Genomic DNA, 19,159 nt, shown 5'->3' with positions numbered 1-19,159 from the left:
TCTTGACCGATGGACCACCTATTGGTCTCATCTGCTCAATCCACCGGAGCCTGTCTTTGAACATAGGGGAAGTCCCTAACTCACTGATGGTTTGAGACCCATTGGCTACCCTCACCTGGTTTAGCCAGCCAGTCAAAGCCATTCCCTGGGTGTGGTTGCTGTCGCATGCTGGCAGCTTCTAGGAGCCACAGGAGAGAGCTGGCTGGAATGTAGTTAACCAGATATGGGAAAGGTGACCCTTTTTTTGCCACCTTTGCCCTACCCACCTCCAGCATGTGGCCACAGAAGGTTGCCCAAAAGAGGATGCGTCCCTTGGCTAGAGTAAGAGAAGAGCAAAGGAATCGGCTTCATACTGTGTCAGTCTGCTGGTCCATTTAGTGCAGTGTTCCCTACACTGACTGGCAGCAATGTCCCTCCAGGTTTCCAGACAGAGTCTTTCCCAGCCCTTCCTGGAGATGCCACTGGGGATTGAACCTGGGACCTTCTGCATGCCAAGCAGCTGCTCTGCCACTGAGCTACCGCTGCCCTTTCCCTCTCTAGAGCATTTGCTTTAGTCTGTGCTTGGAGGCCAGCAGTTTTGTGGGGCCATGTGGTTGGATTTTGGATTCCAGGACGTCCTGGCAAGAGCGGAAGCCACAGGCAGAACGGATGGCGCTCAGCATTTCCTTATTTATTTTCCAACTTACTCGGTTCTGTCTCTGGCCTTAGAGAACATCCCTTGTTTCCTAGGAGACTGCAGGGAAGGAGAGTAGATGAACTGCGAAAACTCTTTTGCGGTGCTCAAAGCCGCCCTGATGAAAATTAACACAAATACAGTAAATGCCAAGGGAGGCTAAAAATAACCTCTGTGCCAAGCCCCATTCTGCTCCTGTCCATGTCAGCCTGGCATCTGAGATGCAGCAAAGTCTGCGGGGGGGGGGGGAGCTTCCAGGGCTGGTGGGTGGCCTGGATTCTAAGGGGCTGTTCTGGGGCAGGTGCCTTCCATGGGCATGTGTCCATCAGGCCCCTTGCTTTCTCAAATGCTGGTCCATGATCCTGCTGCAAAGGTTCAGCATTGGCACCTCTTAGAGACAGGAAGGTGCGGGGAGGGGATAGAAAGTAGCTGCCCCAAACCATTTGCTCATTGTAGTGCCTCGGGGGGGGGGGAATCTGGGTGAGTCCCCACTACTCTGGGTGAGTCCCCACTAATCTGCTGTCCCCACTACTGCCGCTCCCTTCCCCACAGCCAGCCCATGCAAGCCAGACCACAAAAGCAGCCAGGTGCACTGCAGAAAATGAGCCAGGAAGGAAGAGACATTGAATCACAGGGTTGGAAGGGATCTGAAGGGTCATCTAGATCAACCCACTGCAATGGCATTGCTGTAGTTTGGAAGTGGCTGGCGGTCTCTCCTGGGGCCCTCTGGCCTCTTCCTTTGGCTGCAACATGCTCTCTCCTCTCCTTCAGGGCCACCATGGCAGACTAGCTACCAGCAGAAGGTGATTAATAAATTGATGGTAACAACAACAACAACAACAACTGGCCCAAAAATGCTGCAAAGCCGTATCTAATCTGTCATGGCTTCCATGCTTTTGCCTGCTAGAAAATGCTTTCCATGGACTTTCCCCATAATAAATTTGTAACCTTTTGAGTTAGTCCTTCGCTTTCTGTGCCTTCTGTGTAACAACGCCAAGATGAGTTAGTGATATTTGGCAACCTTGCAGTGGAATGCAGCTGGCTGCCTTTAAGAGTAATAGCTCTTCTCTTTGTTTTTATAGCATTATTTTACCGTTAACTTCAACCATGAAAACCAGAAAACTCTGGAGCTGAGGACAGAAGATGCTAAAGACTGTGATGAATGGGTAGCAGCCATTAGCCATGCCAGGTAAGTCCTCCTCCTTTTCTCAGTGGCTCTGTGGAACCTGAATCCTGCTGGGGCAAGGTGTCTTGGGATGGAGGGCTGGGCTGGCATGTGTCTCAGGTCAGGTGCAAGAGGCCGCTGACCATGCTAATCCTGCTGGGGGAGAGAGAGTGGGAGAGGGAACCAGTAAGAGGCCTTATTTCTGGTCATCCTTGCTGAGCAATGGCTCATAAATAGTAGTAGTAGTACTGCAGTATTAGTATAAGTAGTAGTAGTAGTAGTAGTAGTAATATAGTATATTTACTGGTATTTCCCCAACCATTCTGGGTGGCTCCCAACATAAAAACATGATAAAACATAATAATATTTTTTATTATAGCATAGAAGAAACCATATAAGAGGGAATCGGCCCCTCTGAGCTGCTTACAGAGAAAAAGTTGACAATGAGCAATGCTTGGGCTGACTCTTCTAAAGAAGCACAGGATTTTGCTCCATGCCTAGAATTCAGCATCCTAACAACCTCAGAATATGTTGTTGGGTTTCTGTTTTGAGTTTTGCGTTTCACATCTCATGGCTGCAAACAGAGCTGGCCCAAGACATTTTGCTGCTTGAGGCAAAACAGAAAATGGCAGGAGCACCCCTCCTCCTCCTCCTCTGCTGCCACCTGAGGCGACTGGAGGCAGCCCAGGGAAGCCCCAGCACACTGAACATGGGGGAGAGAAAAAAAGGAGGCAAGAGGGGAGCAGGCAGCGGCTGCAGGCAACAAGCACAGAAGGCAGCGAGCAGCACAGTCCTTGGGCTCCAGATCAGCCGCCCCCTCCCAGCTGTGCACAGCCTGCCTCCCAAGGTGACTGCCTTGTTAAAGCCCTGGTTGCAAAGATAAGCATCAGTGTGTGTAGTCAGTGCCAGGTAGGAGCAGGAAGGGGGGGGGGCATCTGGAGAAGGCTCGGGGTGTTAAAGGAGTGTCCTTGCTCTTCTTCCCCATTGCCCATAGAAACAGCCTCAAACAAGCAGGTGTGCCGTGCAGAATGGGAACACCTACACTTCCAGGCATCAGTTTGCTTTGTCTGGGGTGGAAGGTGGGATGCCTTTTTGCAGCACAGAGGATGCTTTGTGGCCTTCCTGACGGAAGGCTGAGGGAGGCCCCCCCCCACGGCCTTCTCAAAATGTGCTGGGCAGCAGCTGGGCAGACTTAGGAGTTGGAGAGGATGTTGCATCAGATATTTTTTTCTCTACTCTTAATGCTGCCTCTGCACCTGGGACGTTGCCAGTTGCCACAGCCAGAGATAAGAATTCATCCTTGACATTTGCGTTTTAATTCCATTCCCTTTCTTTTAACATTCAATTTATTTTCCTGGAAAGGCTGCTTTTAACGAAGCAGGGAAACAAAGAGGCGGCTCCCCCACCCAACTCACATGTGAAATATTGTGGGCCAGATCCTTCCACGAATATTTGAATTCATAGAACTCATAGAATGGGATTAAATGGCAGTACAGCCCTCGACATCTTTACTCAGAAATAAACCATGCTGAGTTCAATGCGGCTTTACCTGTGGGATTGCACCCTGTGTTTCCCAACCAAAGTCACTGCCAGCTTGGAAGGAGCTTGGCCATTCCTAATCACCTGGAGTCCAAACCCATATATAGGTCTACTCAGAGGTAAGGTACACTGACTTCAATGGGAATTATTCCCGGGTTAGTAGATATAGGATAGCAGCCTTACCTGTCCTTTAGTACCAGGTTCAGTGTGTCAGGTCAGTCCCACTGAAGCCAATAAACCAAGCCTGGTATAGCAGGACGTGAATCTGCCTCCTTGATGGGAATGAAAAGGTCTTTGAGGTCTTCAGAGTTTCATCTTCATAATGGTTGCCAGAGATTTTGCAGAATTTCTCGCTGATCCTTGTGGGCTCATAGAGTTGATCCATGTGACCCAAAGCTGGCACAGAGCACATGGGAAATGGAGAGAGCATCACAGCTGGTCGTACAGTGGAAGAAACCACTGTCCAATTGCTCCAGCGTGTGGCTGGATCAATTATGATCCCTGTCTTCTGCTAAAAATTGATGTGGCTGCAAGGCAGATCAAGCAGCAAACATGCCTGGTGTCTGTGGCCAGAAGGAGCATAGTTTGAGATTGTCATGTGCTCAGGGCCTCTTTTGGGGTCATGTGGGTTGGCCCACTGGGTAACAGTGGCAGAGTGCAAGTTTGGGAATTGGACATGGAATCTTGATCTTCAGATAATCACTTCTTAGCTGTTATTATTCACAGGCTGAATATGGGAAGCCAGCCTTCCCCAGTCTCCTGGTCCTGATGTTTTGAACCAGAACACCCATCAGCCTCAGCTCTTGCAGCTGCTCTGGCTGAGGCTGATGGGAGTCAGTAGTGCTGGCTTGGCCCCATGACTGTGGGTGCTCAGGCCATGAGTGCCATGCAGCATGCATGATATTGGCACCGAAACTTGTGGGTGCTCGGTCACCCAGGGCCCCAGGGAGTTGGCACCTATGATGGGAGTTGTAGCCCAAGATTTTTGGAGGGCACTAAGTTGGGAAACGGCTGTTCTAAAATGTTTGGATAAAAAGAATGGCTGGAGCTTGGTGGGAATGATAAATCAGAATGATCAAATTCAAGCCAAGCAGTGGCCGGGGAAGTTCATGCTCTGAACTGTAGCAGCAGAGTCATGCCATTCCCTTTCCCCCATGAGGAATGCAGTTATCACTTGATGGCTTGTTGGGTCGGCTCTCTCTCTTTCTCTCTCCCCCATAGGATTTTCTAATTGTGTTGGCAGCAGACACGGCTTGAGGAAGCCGCCATGAGTAGCAACATCCACCCCAATGACAGCATTTAGGGCAGCCCGTGGACCTGATCCCCCAAGTTTTCCATTGTTGTTGGTGGTCATGAGTGCCCAACCTGGTGGGTGGGTGTGAGATGCAGAGCAGGCAGGAAAAGCAACGGAAGGGGAGGAAATGTCTTAACAACTCTGTCTATATAACAGTTATAGGACTCTTGCTACAGAGCATGAAGCTTTAATGCAGAAGTACCTCCATTTACTTCAGATTGTGGAAACGGAGAAAACAGTTGCCAAGCAACTCAGGCAACAAATTGAAGATGGAGAAATAGAGACTGAGCGCCTGAAATCTGAGGTAAAAAGATGCTGATTATGCAAAGGGCAAAGGAGCCTGTGTGGTTGGTCCTTGTGGCTGCATTCAGACATGCATCATGCCAGGAAAAATGTACCCCCTTCCTCTCAGCAGGTTTTTTTTGCCAGCAATGAGAAGGACCCACAGTGGTGCCTCGCAAGATGAAAAGAATCCGTTCTGTGATTCTCTTCGTCTAGCGGTTTTTTCGTCTTGCGAAGCAAGCCCATTGACGGATTAGCGGATTAGCGCTATTAGCGCTATTAGCGGCTTTTAGCGGCTTATCTGCTGATCGGATCAGCTGATAAGCAGCTTAGCGGCTTAGAAAAAAGGGGGGGAGAAGGAAAAAAAAACCAGCAGGAACTCGCAAGACATTGTCGTCTTGCGAAGCAAGCCCATAGGAAATTCGTTTTGCGAAGCACCTCCAAAACAGAAAACTCTTTCGTCTAGCGAGTTTTCTGTCTTGCGAGGCATTCGTCTTGCGGGGCACCACTGCATTTGCATTTCCTGCCCTTTGGGGTATTTGATGGCACACGGTGGGCTGTTTTTGCTGCTCTCTGACTTCCAATTTGCTTTTAGGCGAACTGTATACTTTGCCTATTTTGATTTTACTATGTTCATGGACTGTTTGCATTTGTGTAGCAGTATTTATTTAGTTAGTTATAAAAAAATGTATCTATATTGCTTTTTACAAAAAAATAATAATATGAAAGCAGTTCACAACAGCAAAAATAAGATAAAACCATACCATAAAAGCATAAAAGGTTAAAAACAAAGAAGTTTAAAACAAAGATCAGTAACCCATTCTGCAGGACTCTTAATTGCGTGAATAGGCCTGGTGTAATTGAAAATTTTCAGCAGGCATTTAAAGGTTGGCACAGAAGGTGCCTGCTGAATCTCCACAGAGTCTGACAGGACTGGGCCAGTGGCTTGGTTTCCATTGCTGTCAAATGAGCATCACCAACTCTGGGAATGAATAATGACACTCCTGAAAATGATCTCGTGACCGAGCTGGAATAGAAATATTCAGATGATCCCTAAGGTACCCTGGACCAAAGTTGTTCAGGGTTTTTTTTTAAATGAATACAAGAATGTGGATTCATTGTTGCTATTTCTTGGGTTTAAAACTTTATTTAGTTTATTTTTAAAAAATATTTCTGTAAGTCACTTTGGGATGTTTTGAGAGAGGTGAATTGTTAAGCAATTTAATAAATAACCATAACCGTAATGCAAAGGAAAGCCATCAGAAAGGTGGCATGTTCTAGAGGTGAAGAGATTTGCAGCATTACAGGTGAAAATGCCATGGTAACCAGATTCACACATGCACAGGCAGGGACTGAACCTGTGTCCTGCCTCTGCATGGAAAAACCTGTGTCTGAATGGTGTTTTGAAAACCAAGCCTCTGGGCTGGAGTGTTTACCCTTTGACAAGAGACTGCTTGAAGTTCCACCAGTTACTTAGTGCTGGCTGTGCAGGAGACATTAATACCCGAAGCACAGCAATATTCATCTGGAAGGGGGTTGAGTACGATACTGTCGGTTGGGCAAGTTATGGTGTTCAACAGATTTTAGAAGGGATGCCTGGAAGACCCCTAATCTGAAAACTTGGTTTCTTCCAGCAGTAGCAGACCTTGCCATGGGCATGAATGTTATAGGTCAAAGTTGTTCATTGTATAGTTTAAAAAAAATGAGCAACAAGTAACCCAAGAACTATCATTATGTTGGTGCATAATTAGTCTGCCTCTGAGCTTAAAGTCTTAGTGTTGTACTTTCTGCTGTTCCCCTCAACAACACCCCACTACCCTTTGAAGCGCAGATCAAATGACATTTTCCTTTAATGTGCAAATTTTGCTTACTGGATTTTGAAAGGGAAAAGCAGCTCTTTCTGCTGTGTAAAAGATTTATCAGCAGACCAGCCAGGAACTCTCCCTGCTAGCAGAGGAGTCATTTCAGCTATTAGCATGGCTAATATCAGAAGTGAGTCCATTTTGTTCTGAATATGATCTGTTTGATAATGCCTAATTATGAATAAATTGCACGCTGCGTTAAAGTCAGTGGTTTGGTTGATAGGTTTATGGGGACAAGATTTTCACTGAAAGGACAAGGTCCACCAGGTGTGATTATTTATTATTGTTTATTTGTTGCTTCTTTTCTTTTTCCTCAAAAGTGAAATTCAAACTGACTTGCAAAAATGAACATTAGAAACAAGGATAAAGCAACTTAAAATACACAAGTAATATAGATACAAGAGCAGATCCTTTTCCACTCCTTGAAAAGATAAGCAGAAAATTAAGCTTCTAAGACTTTGGGGGACTAAAAACACAGTGATAGCGCCCGGCGTGGCTCCCTGGGGAGAGCATTCCACAAGCAGGGAGCCACCACTGAAAAGGCCTGTTCTTGTGTTGCTGTCCTCTGCCCCTTCCTTGGAGCGGGCACATGGAGAAGGGCCTCATGTGGGGAATTCAGAGTCTGGGTTGGTTCATGTGGGAAGAGGTGGTCTTTGAAGTATGGAGGTCTTGGGCTACATAAGGCTTTATAGGTCAAAATCAGCGTACAAATGAATAGGTCAAAATTTGAATTGTGCCCAGAAACTAATTGGTAGCCAGTGAAGTCAGGCCAGGATTGGTGTAATGTGCTCAGAACCTCTTGCACCACTGAGCAACCTGGCCGTGGAATTCAGCATCAGCCACAATTTCCCAACCATTTTCAATGGCAGCCCCACATATAAAGCATTGCAGTAATCTAGCTGAGCAATTGCCAGAGCACTGAAAACAGGAGTGTCTCCACCTCCATCATTGAGCCTGGACACGGAAGTCCAGCTCCGAGGGCCCCCTGGCAGTTCCCTCACTGCGAGAAGTGAAGTTACGGGGAACAAGGCAGAGGGCCTTCTTGGTAGTGGCACCTGCCTCTGGATCACCCTCCCGTCAAATGTCAAGGAAATAAAAAACTATTTTACTTGGGAGACGTCTGAATGCAGCCCTGTATTGGGAAATTTTTAATGTTTGATGTTTTATTATGTTTTAATATGTGTAGGAAGCTGCCCAGAGCGGCTTGGGCAACCCAGAGCAGGGTACAAATGAAAAAATATTATTATTAATAACAGAAGTTAGGCTATCCCTCTCCAGACAGGGGAGTAGCTGGGCCACCAGCCAAAACTGACAGAGGGCACTTTGTGGCACTTGAAGTCACTTGAGCCTTAAGTGACAGTAATGAATCCACAAGGCTACACGCCTGCTCCTTCAGAGCAGAACAGACCTAATCCCACCCTTCCTCTCAGCTACTTAGAATAATAGAATTGTAGAGTTGGAAAGGACCCCAAGGGTCATTTAGTCCAACCCCTGCGACGCAGGAATCACAGCTAAAGAATCCCCAACAGGTGGCTATCCAACCTCTGTATAGAAACCTCCCGTGAAGAAGAGAACTTGCCACAGGGCCACAGTTTCAAGGACATGCTGGGGGGGGGAGAGAGACCATGTTGGGCGCAGGGGTGCACCAGATGTGCACATTCTCTGAGCCCAGTTCTTTCCCCTATGAACACCTGCATTTTGCTTGCACTCCTCCCCCCCCATTCATATGAATGGGACTGAGTGCTGAGCCTTTTATGTCTTCTGTGTTCCTGCGCATGAATAATAATAGTTTGATAATGGAACAAAGACTCTCTCCCCCAAGCCATTCAGACTGTACATTTGAAACACATCACACCCCAAAGAATCATGGGAACTGTAGTCTGCTCAGGGTGCTGAGCTCTGTGAGGTGTAAACTAGAGTTCCCAGGATTCTGTGTGGGAAGGCATCTGCCTTTAGGTGTGTGCTTATATGCTGCCTGAAGAGTGGGACAGAGAGGGGTTGCATTGCCAGGCAGAAGTCTCCCAGGAGGTACTTAATGGACACCCCACCCCCTTTTAGGCCTAGGAAGAGGTCCTTACTTTCTCTCTAGCCCCTCAAGTCCACCACAACCCTGATCTCTGGGAGCGGAGCGGGGGCGGCCTTTTAAAAATAAGCAAGCCTCCTGCATAACTCAGGATCCTCACACCCACCTGCCCCCTTTCACTGTTTTGCTGTCCAGAGCACCCATATGCGGCATGCAGCATGACACTTAAAAAGAGGGGGTGTGATGTTTAAAAATACCAGGGCTCTAATGGAGGCTGCTCTGTATCTTGTTGCTAGGGGCAACCTCAGGATGTTAAACTGAATGGCATCAGCTTCGAAGGGACAATGCTTTCGTGCATCTCTGATTTGTTGTTGTTGTGATGTCACTTCCCCAGAGCCAATCTTGCTTCTACGCCTCCCAGTTCATTTGCATGCTTGAATTTGATTTGTTTAGGAGTTTTCTTTGCATGGAAATAGACATTTTACATCTCCGTCTTTCAGTTCTTACAAGGAGTGTTTGCACCAAAACATTGTTCTGGTGAGCTGCCGGGGCGTGACCTCAGCTAAGGGGCCGAGGGGTTGAAAAAGCAGCTGGGAGCATCCAAGACAAGGAGTCTTCCTTCTGACTTCAGTTGTACTTCATGTGCAACCTGCATTTGTTTATGCATCCCATTTTTGAACATTTGAAAATGTGCAACCAGTTAACGGATGCAAGATAAAGCATGAGGCTTCTGGGTGGAACTGCCTGATCAGTCTGGCCCAGGAAGTTGTCTCAGGTGTGCAATTCAAGCTGATTTACCTTTATGGATATTGGGAATAGTTTCCTGGGAATCCAAACCAACCTCAGCCCTGACTCTGACCTGCAGTATTATGACAGAGCACATTGCTGAGCTGTAGTAAGCTAGAAAGTAGATAGAGAAAAAAGATTTCTCCCTCTCTCACAACTTGTGGACACCCAATGAAGCTGAATACTAGAAGATTCGGGACAGATCAAAGAAAGTATTTCTTCATGCAGCACCTAGTTAAAATGTGGAGCTCACTCCCACAGGAGGCAGTGAGAGCCATCAGCCAACATGGCTTTAAAAGAGGATTTGACAAATACTTAGAGGGGAAGGCTATCAATGACTCCAAGCCACGATTACTGTGCTCTGCTGCCACAGTTGAAGGCAGCAATGTTTCTGAATACCAGTTGCCAGAAACTACAGGAGGGGAGAAGGCTCTTGGGCTTGGATCCTGCTTGTGGGTGTCCTACAAACACTTGGCTGTCCACTGTGAGAACAGGATGCTGGACTGGATTGTCCATTGAGTTTCAACTGTTTTAGCTTTGGGGTTGGCATTATCTGGGCCAACTTTTAAATCTTTCATTCTAAATAAGAACTGAGTTAGAAAGGGCCAAAGATCAGGAAGCTCTTGGCTCTGCTGCTATCTTTTAGACTTTTTTGGAAGGTGGGATACTGATACCCAATCTCAGCTGCATTAAAACTTTGGGAGTTTTCCTGTGATTTTCAAGGACTGCTTTCGCTGCCATCCATTGATGCATTGAGAAACAGCTTCTCAGTCTGAATCAGGAAATAAAACCTTCTGACAACAGAATGGTCCGCTCTATACTTCTTGCTATCCACACACCATACTTTTACAGCACTAGTATACCACTTTGATAGTTTGAAGGATCCTGGGAACTGTGATTGATTAAGGGTGCCTGGAATGTGAGATCAGCACCAATAACAACCTACAATTCCCAGGATTATCCATGACTGGGTGTCAGATGCCTCTTCCTCCTGTCCTTTCCGAATAACTCCATTCCATCCCCCCTTTTTTCCTTCCAGTGGCTCAACATTCCATGTTGTTGAGTTGTTCTGGATCCTTCTCTCTCTTGGTTTTTCTCTCTAGAGATTTTCCATAGCATTTGCAAATCTCAGGGTTACTCTGAGTCTGCCAATACCTTTCTCTTTTGCGTGGGTGGTGCAGTTTGGGCTACAGAAGCATGAACACAGAAAGACATTAATCAGATTAGGGGGGGAAATGATATTTATACACTAGGCTAATTAATTCAGAGTAAGTCACAATTTTACATCTACATCACCAACGCATGTGTTTTCCTTTACCTAACTGATGGTGATTCAGCTTCCAAGCAACACAATTCCAAATTTGCCTTCAGAAAGTAACCATCCTTAAAAAAACCCAAAAACATTTACATGAAATAATACTGAGAATGCTATCGTCTCCCTGCCCCAGTCTCTAAGAGACAGCCCTGAACAGGAGGGATTTTGCTGTGTCAACTGAAAGTACAAGGGCAGGGGGCCTGGCTACCTGGCACAGGTATTGCCATCTTCTCAGTCAAGAAGTGAAGAGCTGAGGCAGCAGGTCACAAGGCAGGTGGGGAAGGAGGCTGGTGGGTTGTGCCACGCCAAACAGGTCCTGCCTCCTCTTAGGACCAGATCAAAGCCCTCATAGCAGGATGGGTAAGCCTGAAAACCAAGCAGGGGGAACGCTATTCTCCTCACAATAACCCTGCAAAGCAGTATAGGCTGCAAGAGAGTGACTGGGAGGCACTTAGCCACTAATCTTCAACACCATCACAGATAACACAACCATCGCTGTGCTGTCAACCCCCTTCCCCTCCAGGGCCACTGTCCTCCCCCGGGTCCCCATTTGTGGCTTACAAAAAGTGGAGGCTTCCTTCCTTCCTTCCTTCCCTCCCTCCCTCCCTGCATTGCAAGGAGTTGGACTACAGGGTGCTTTGGGTTCCTTCCAACTCTACAATTCTATTTATTCTTTCCTTCCAGGCTGTGCATCTTGCAAAAGGCATTGCTAGGGGGACTTGTGTCATCAGCCCTCTGAGCTGGCCTGTGGCATTGTGTTTGGATTGGAAGCACATCCTGCCACCCTGAGATCAAAGTTTTTAAAAGAGGTTCTAAACACTTTAAAAGGGAGAGGAGGGCAGGGGAACTGGGGCCCAGGGGAAAAGATGGAATGGGGAGTTTGAGCCCCTGGAGCCAAACCTCGACAATGCCCCTGAAGCCAAGTCACCTTGTGGGGAATGTGTGAAGGTGTGTGTGTGTGTGTGTGTGTGTGTGTGTGTGTGTGTGTGTGTGTTCAGCCTGGAAAAGCAAAGGGAAGGTACAACCATCCCATGGATGTAGTCAGGATTTTTGTTAAGGAAGGCAGGACTTGGGGGGGGCAGAACTGACATGATTGGTTAGTTAGTTAAGTATTTCTATTGTTTTACTTGATCGGGGGGGGGAAGTTGCCCCCTGTGCCCCCTCCGGCTGTACCCATGACTCAAAGGGATACAAGCAGCAGTAAGTGGAGCAGACCCCCTCCCCCCCCCCCCGGGCTGCTCCACAAGGTGGAAATTGCATGAAGCAGTTTTCGGTGAAACCTTAAAAGGCATTTCCTGACGGTAAGAGCAGTTGACCATGGGAAGGGGGGCCTATTTGCAGGGGGGAGCAGGCATGTAAGCAGAGCAAGAGAGCCACTTCTGAGGAATGATGTCAGGAACGTCCCTTCCCAGAGCGACAGCGAGGACTCCGATGACCAAAGGTGGTGGCAGGCAGAAAGTGACAGAGGCTTTCTTTCTTCACATGCGGAGAGTGAGGCATGGAATGCAAGTCATAAACTCCCAGGACAGCGAAAGGCAGGCAGAAGGGCAGCAGCTTTCAGACATGCTCTCAGGGGAGGAGGGGCAAACTGAGGGTCTGCTCATGAGTCTCGTCGTACATACTCGTACAGAGTTCAGACTTGGCGTCAGGCTAACAGAAGGCGGAGCAGATGGCGTATATCCTGTTGGGAAAGAGCCCGCAACTCACCCAATGAGTGAGGAAGATTGAGCTGTGTGCTCGGACTGAACTACTGTGTAAGTACCAATACAGTGGTACCTCGGGTTACAAACGTTTCAGGTTATAAATGCTTCGGGTTACAAACTCTGCTAACCCGGAAGTAGTTGCTCTGGGTTGAGAACTTTGCCCCAGAATGAGAACAGAAATCGCGCACCAGTGGTGCAGTGGCAGCAGGAGGCCCCATTAGTGAAGGCGCGCTTCAGGTTAAGAACAGTTTCGGGTTAAGAACGGACCTCCGGAACGAATTAAGTTTGTAACCCAAAGTACCACTGTAAATCTGAAAGTTATAAAACCGCCAGCCTGCTGTCTCTTGGTGTGAGAGGGAGATTGTAAATTCTGACAAATGGTGCCATGGCAGAGAGTCCTGCCTTGCAGAGCTTGCGCAGGGTGGGGAGTTGATCCAAGTGACCTCCATGATCTAGGAAGAGTTTGTAAGTACTGTGAGGAGTGGGGCGGTGGTCCTTTTACTATCTGCTACAGTTTTTAGAAGGCTGCCATGCAGTGGCTTACCAGAAGTCAGGGCATGTCGAGGTGAGGGGGCTACTGGAACTTGTATTAGGGGACCGCCCTTTGATCCCCCATACATTAATCTAAGTACTGGCCTTTGGGGATCTCATTCAAACCATTTCATTGAAGTGATATCTTGTACTGGACAAACTGATATTAGAGGATGTAAGCCAGGCATAGGCAAACTCGGCCCGCCAGACGTTTTGGGACTACAACTCCCATCATCCTTAGCTAACAGGACCAGTGGTCAGGGATGATGGGAGTTGTAGTCCCAAAACATCTGGAGGGCCGAGTTTGCCTATGCCTGATGTAAGCTTTTGAGTTGCACAGGGGTCTTCATCAGAGAAGTTTTGTGGAAGTCACCCTATATTAACATCAAGTGGTTCAGTAAAAAAATCAAATACTTTGTGTGTGCCTCCAGCAATAATATGGAAGAAAATGGCAAAGGACTATATGAGTTTATTATTGCCTACCAGGAAAAGGGCCTTTTCAGTGGTGTCCCTCCAGCTTATGGAATACTTTCTGAGAAGGCTCAGCTGGTGCCTATGTTAGGCGTTTCTTTTGACAGCAGATGAAGACTGTTTGCTCTTTTAAAATCCTATGTTTTTATTTCTTATAACACTTTTTCCTTATTCTTTTTTTTGGGGGGGTGTTTTACTGAGTTTATGCTATTGGGTGCTTTTACACTGCTGTTTGTTAATTGTGCTGGCAATGCTTGTAAATATTGATTGTTTTTAGTACTGTTGCATTTGAATTTCATTGATTTTAATTCATGAGCTGCCCAGAGGACACAGTTGATTGGGTGGCATAGAAATACCCAAATCGAAATAAGTCTGTGATGGAAGCTCCCCCATGGACTTCCAGGGAGTTCCGCACATCTTGCTAGAAGTGCATCTCTCACTGGCTGGGCGCCTTCATCATGATGGGCCCCCTGAGTGAAGCTGGCTTGTTACCATGTCAGTCCTTTCACCTTTACTTCTCTGTTTACTGTCTGCTCCCAGATTGCAGCCTTACTCAAAGACAATGAGCGCATCCAGTCCAATCAGACCAATGCACCCAACGACGATGACAGTGACATCAAGAAGATCAAGAAGGTAGGCTCTGGTGTTTTAGAGAGCTTGGTCTCTGGTCCAGCCTTCCAGATGTTTTGGACTCCCATCAGCCTCAGCCAGCACAGGCTGGTGGACGTTGGAGTCCAAAACATCTATCATAATTGAGGAGCAAGAGCTTTATTATAGCCAGTAGGTGGTGGTAAAGGTAAAGGTCCTCCTGTGCTTTGCAATGCCATTAACCTCCAGGAAGGAGAGCAAACTTTCTGGCTAGGCTGGTGCTTGTGGTTTGCAACACCCGGATGATGCCAGAGAATGGGGAAGTCAATGTCTCTGTGTGCTGTTGTGTTCTGTGCTTCTCTGTGTGGTAGGAAAGTCCAGGTGATGTCTTTGTCACAGTGATATTGACATACAAATGTGAGGATGTTCCTGAGGGATGGAAACAGGCACCCAGGAAGTCATAGTCTGGATCACAGCCACTGCAGGCCAGATACACCCATATCTCTCCACCAGCTCTCCCACAAAAAAAATCTGTGGGGGGAGAAAGAAAAGTGCACAGCTCCTGGCTGGGAAGAAGGATCAGTTATTTCTTTTCAATCTGCATTGTCTCCTAAATAGTTTGGGTCCCTGATCCTTAATGCCTCTGAGTGGTCCTGCTTCTCTTTTGACATCTGCTGATTAAGACCCTGCTCCACATTCCAGTAAAATGACTTTGAGTAAAATGACAGGGACTTTGAGGCTGTGGCACTTGGGAGGCCCACCTTTCCCCTGTGTGATCATATTTGGCTTTTCAGAGATCAATAAAGGCTCTTTTATTGAGTCCACACTTCAGTCTGCACCGACTCTGCGCCCAGAAATGAGTTTCTCTTTCTCTTTCTGCTTCTCTTTGTGTATTGTTTTGGCTGCTGTGTTTTTATCTTTATAATATTACTTTATTCTATTGAAAATGTGACTGAATGCTGCTTTGTGGACTTTGCGAAAAAATGAAAAAATAACCATCCAGTGAATTTTGAAAATAAATAAACTCATCCTCTCCTCAGATCTCCAGGTTCACAAGATGCAGGGTGGTTAATCGCTGGACTACTCTTCAATCTCCATCTATAAAAGGAGACTTCCCAGTGAACCATTTCAAGGGTGCTTATGGTGGGAGGGCCTCCACTTTGGACTCCTACAGTTTCCCTGGGCTCTTATGCACACCGTCTTCCCCATAGACCATGGCGGATGACCTTTGCTATGGATTAGTTGAGGGAGATTGGCCAGGAAGCAGATACAAAATGTTTGTTTGCTTAAATTGATATTTTAATGCCACTTTTGGCTCTGCAAAGAGTCCCTAAAGCAGCTTGCAGAAAAAGACAAGTAAAAGCAATAAAATCAAACAAGGAAAATAAAACACTGACTTGTTATATGTCTAGACAACATTGCTCACTAAAACAGAGCAGCAAAAGGACTCAGTTTACTGGGCCAGATAACAGTAGTGATGGCTGCAAAAGGACCACATAGGAACACAGGAAGCTGCCTTATAGCAAATCAGAACCATTGGTCCATTTTGATCAATATTGGCTACACTGACTGGCAGCGGCTCCCCAGGATTTCAGGTAGGAGTTTCTTCCAACTCTAGCTAGAGATGCCCATGAGGATTGAACCTGGAACCTTCTGCTTGCAAGGCGGATGCTGTACCACTGAGCTATGGCCCTTCCCCTTTTCACTATTCTTTTAGAGGTGGAGAAGAAGATACCTTCCCAAAGGAGGGGATATTGGAGCCAAGAAGGCCCCACAGGTGTGCCAAGGCACTTTTGCCCGCAGCACTGTCAGGCTGTGAACCTGAACTTTCGGAGGGAGGGAAGGGGTGCTACTCTATCCAGAGCAAGCTGGCTGCCCATTCCTGGGTTAGGCTTCAACTGCCCCCAACATTTGCCTTGTCTGTAGGGAAAAGGATCCACTCCAACACAACGTCCAGATTTCAAGTGCCTCCTTGTCTTATGATGGAAAAAAGGACGGGGTGGGTGGGTGGAGATCTGGGTGGATGTCATCAACATACTGATGGTGATCCTGCTCTCCAGCTCCCCGGATGATCTCTTCCAGCAGCTTCAGGTTGATGTTAAAGCAACACGGGGGGACAGGGGGGAGATAGGGGGAGATGAATTCCTGTGGAAGGAACCCTGGCTCCTTACATTTGGCAGGCTCTGGTGTTTCCTGGATTCTCGCTAAAGAATCTCCAGGCTTCAGTTTGTTTCTTCATCCTTGCCCTTTCCTTGCAGTTGGAGGTTCACCCACACAGAAACCTCCCTCGCCTCTCAGATGGAAATCTTGCATTGATTTACGTCGTAGGACCTGCAGCGTTTCATGCTGCCTGTCACCCAGGAGATTCCAAGCAGGGGAGCGGGGGAACCACCCTGCCGTTTCTTCACTGAGCTTAGGAAAAACAAAGGCGTCACTTGGAGCTCATTAAGAGGCTGTAGTTTCTGGGCTGCTTCAGGGCCCCCTATACCTGCCCACACGGTTGGTGAGACCTAGTGCAGACTGCTACCTCTCCATGATGTGTAGGGAGGTGTCTGGGAGGGGGGAACAAATAGGTCCCCTCTTATAAGACCAGGTGAAGGCTAACAGCAGCCAACCCAATCCTGGAAACTTTTGGTACCCAGATGAAAGACTTGATGAGGATGAGGCTATGAGTCCTTTCTCATGAGAGAACCCCTGGTACTGGGAGAACTCCTGGTACTGAATTGGGGCCCTCTCAATAGGGTGGGCACAGCCGTGAAACCATCCTTGGGCTCAGAGGATGAGTTCCCTGTGCCAAATGTCTATCTTCTCAGCTTTGCAGAAATCAAAGATGGCAAAACGCGGCAGGAGACCAAGGTGGAACAAGGCACATTGCAGACCTTGTCAGCCTACAGAAGACTTCCATTGGGTTTAGTTCCCTGTTGGGAGCAGCAGTGCTTCTGAATGCCAGTTGCTGGAAACCATAAGAGAGGAGAGTGCTCTTGTGCTCAAATCCCACTTGCAGGTTTTCCATTGGGGCATCTGGTTGGCTGCTGTGAGAATAGGATGCTGGACTAGATGGACCAGGCTCTCCTGACAGTTCGCTAAGAAGGGGATCCTCAACAAGCAATGCTCATTTGGAGCTGTCCGAGGTCCTGATGTAATCTGCCTTCTGTGATAGAGCTTCTGACCAATCTTCACTGGCTTGATCTGATTTTGCAGGCTATGACTTGCATTCGGCTATTTTGTCCAGCCTCTGCCTGCCTTGACTTCACCAGATACCATCTCCTTCCCCCGTGTGCCTCAAGTGCCCACAGAACAGAATACCAAGCCAATGTGGCCTGCAGTTCAGGGAAGGGCATACAGAACCTGCTTTGCATGCAGAAAATCCCAGGTTCAATTCCCAGTGGCCACTCTAGTTAAAAGGCCCAGGTAGTTAGGGATGGGAAGCCCTGCTGGACTCTCCAGAGAGCCACTGCCAGTGACAGTCAACAATACTGGGCTTGAAAGGCATATTAATGTGTTGTAATTGGTGTTTCGATCTGCTCTTATTTATGTATTGCGTTATCTGTAGCAAATGTTTCTGTGTATATACCCTTTGGTGCCAGTGTGTGACGGTGCTTAGAGACATATCAAAGCCTTTCCTGAGAGTGGGATTGGCATGCTAGGTACAAGTGCAAACATAGAGTATATATACAATATTTACACTTCCAAAATCCAAGGCCCTGGGGGCAATCTGCCTGAGCTTTATGCACCGATCCAGAAGTGTTTCTGTTTCCACCAAGATTTATATAGGGTCTGGTTGTGAGTTTCCAGCAGAGAAGGAAAGTGACCTCATGGATGCTCAGAGACACTCTTTTTTTTTCATAGGAACCCCCAGCCACTGGAACACACTCTGAATCCAAAATAGATTAATGCCCTGCAGTTCTGTGTTTTAATAGGTACCTGTGTGCACATAGATATTAAATACACCATATAATAATAAACAGAGGAGCAGTCAGTGAAGGGCACTATCTAATCTCAGGGAAATAATTGAAGCTTTATAAATACAGAAGGGACAGATAGATCTGTTCCAGCCCCTACAAAATGAGACTGATGAATCTCTTTGCAGAGCTGGGATGGGTGTGATGAAATCTTGCTGGAACTTCCTTGCGCCAATTTGAAAGCTCCATGCCGAATGGTCACCTAGTACTTCTCCCTGTTGCTTTGTGTGATCACCTTATGAAACTCCTTGTCTTTTATCAGGTCCAGAGCTTTTTACGAGGCTGGTTGTGCAGGAGGAAATGGAAGACCATCATCCAAGACTACATCCGCTCACCTCATGCGGACAGCATGCGGAAGAGGAACCAGGTGGTCTTCAGCATGCTGGAAGCTGAGGCAGAGTATGTTCAGCAGCTGCACATCCTGGTCAACAACTTCCTGCGCCCACTGAGGATGGCTGCCAGCTCCAAGAAGCCCCCTATCACCCACGACGATGTCAGCAGCATCTTCTTGAACAGGTGAGTAGGGGCCACTTCTGGCTATATCTGGCTCAAGGAAAGCAACTTGGTATTCCAGGGTTTAAAACAACAACAACAACAACAACAGAAGCTAATAGCCCCACAGTTATTTGTTTTGCTTGGGTGTGTTAGATTTATACCCTGCCTTTCAACTTTTCAAAAAGTCTGCTTGATGGCTTATAACCAGATTTACTGTGTTTTATTTTCCTTTTGCAAGCATAACAAAAAAGGGCTTTCGGGTGCCTGTTGCTAAAAACTCTAGGACAACAAAAACTGTTTCTTATTTAAGAGCTGGAAACCAGCCAGTGAGAGGCTATTGAACCATGAAATGCAGGAAGCTGAATTAATTCTTTGTGTCTGACTTTACCACAGAAAATATAGAGGAGATTTGTCTAGCAGAACTGATTCCCCCCACCCCCCACCGGTCAGGGAGGGAGCCTGAAAAATTG

The 19,159-nt window shown here is 47.3% G+C and overlaps 1 protein-coding gene across 1 annotated transcript in view; it reads left to right on the top strand.

Annotated features, from left to right (window-relative positions):
* RASGRF1 (Ras protein specific guanine nucleotide releasing factor 1) overlaps positions 1–19,159 on the top strand; it is a 61,406-nt gene that overhangs the window by 10,829 nt on the left and 31,418 nt on the right. Inside the window, exons 2-5 of the mRNA XM_082199479.1 lie at positions 1,756–1,862; positions 4,828–4,975; positions 14,185–14,277; positions 18,457–18,710. Of these exons, the coding sequence (XP_082055605.1) occupies positions 1,756–1,862; positions 4,828–4,975; positions 14,185–14,277; positions 18,457–18,710 (602 nt within the window). The remainder of the gene's footprint in view (positions 1–1,755; positions 1,863–4,827; positions 4,976–14,184; positions 14,278–18,456; positions 18,711–19,159) is intronic.

The sequence above is a fragment of the Podarcis vaucheri genome (assembly GCF_965113315.1).
Source record: "Podarcis vaucheri genome assembly, chromosome: 14".
Lineage (NCBI taxonomy): Eukaryota > Metazoa > Chordata > Lepidosauria > Squamata > Lacertidae > Podarcis > Podarcis vaucheri.
The sequence above is the reverse complement of the archived record's forward strand: the minus strand, read 5'-3'. Positions and strand labels throughout refer to the sequence as shown.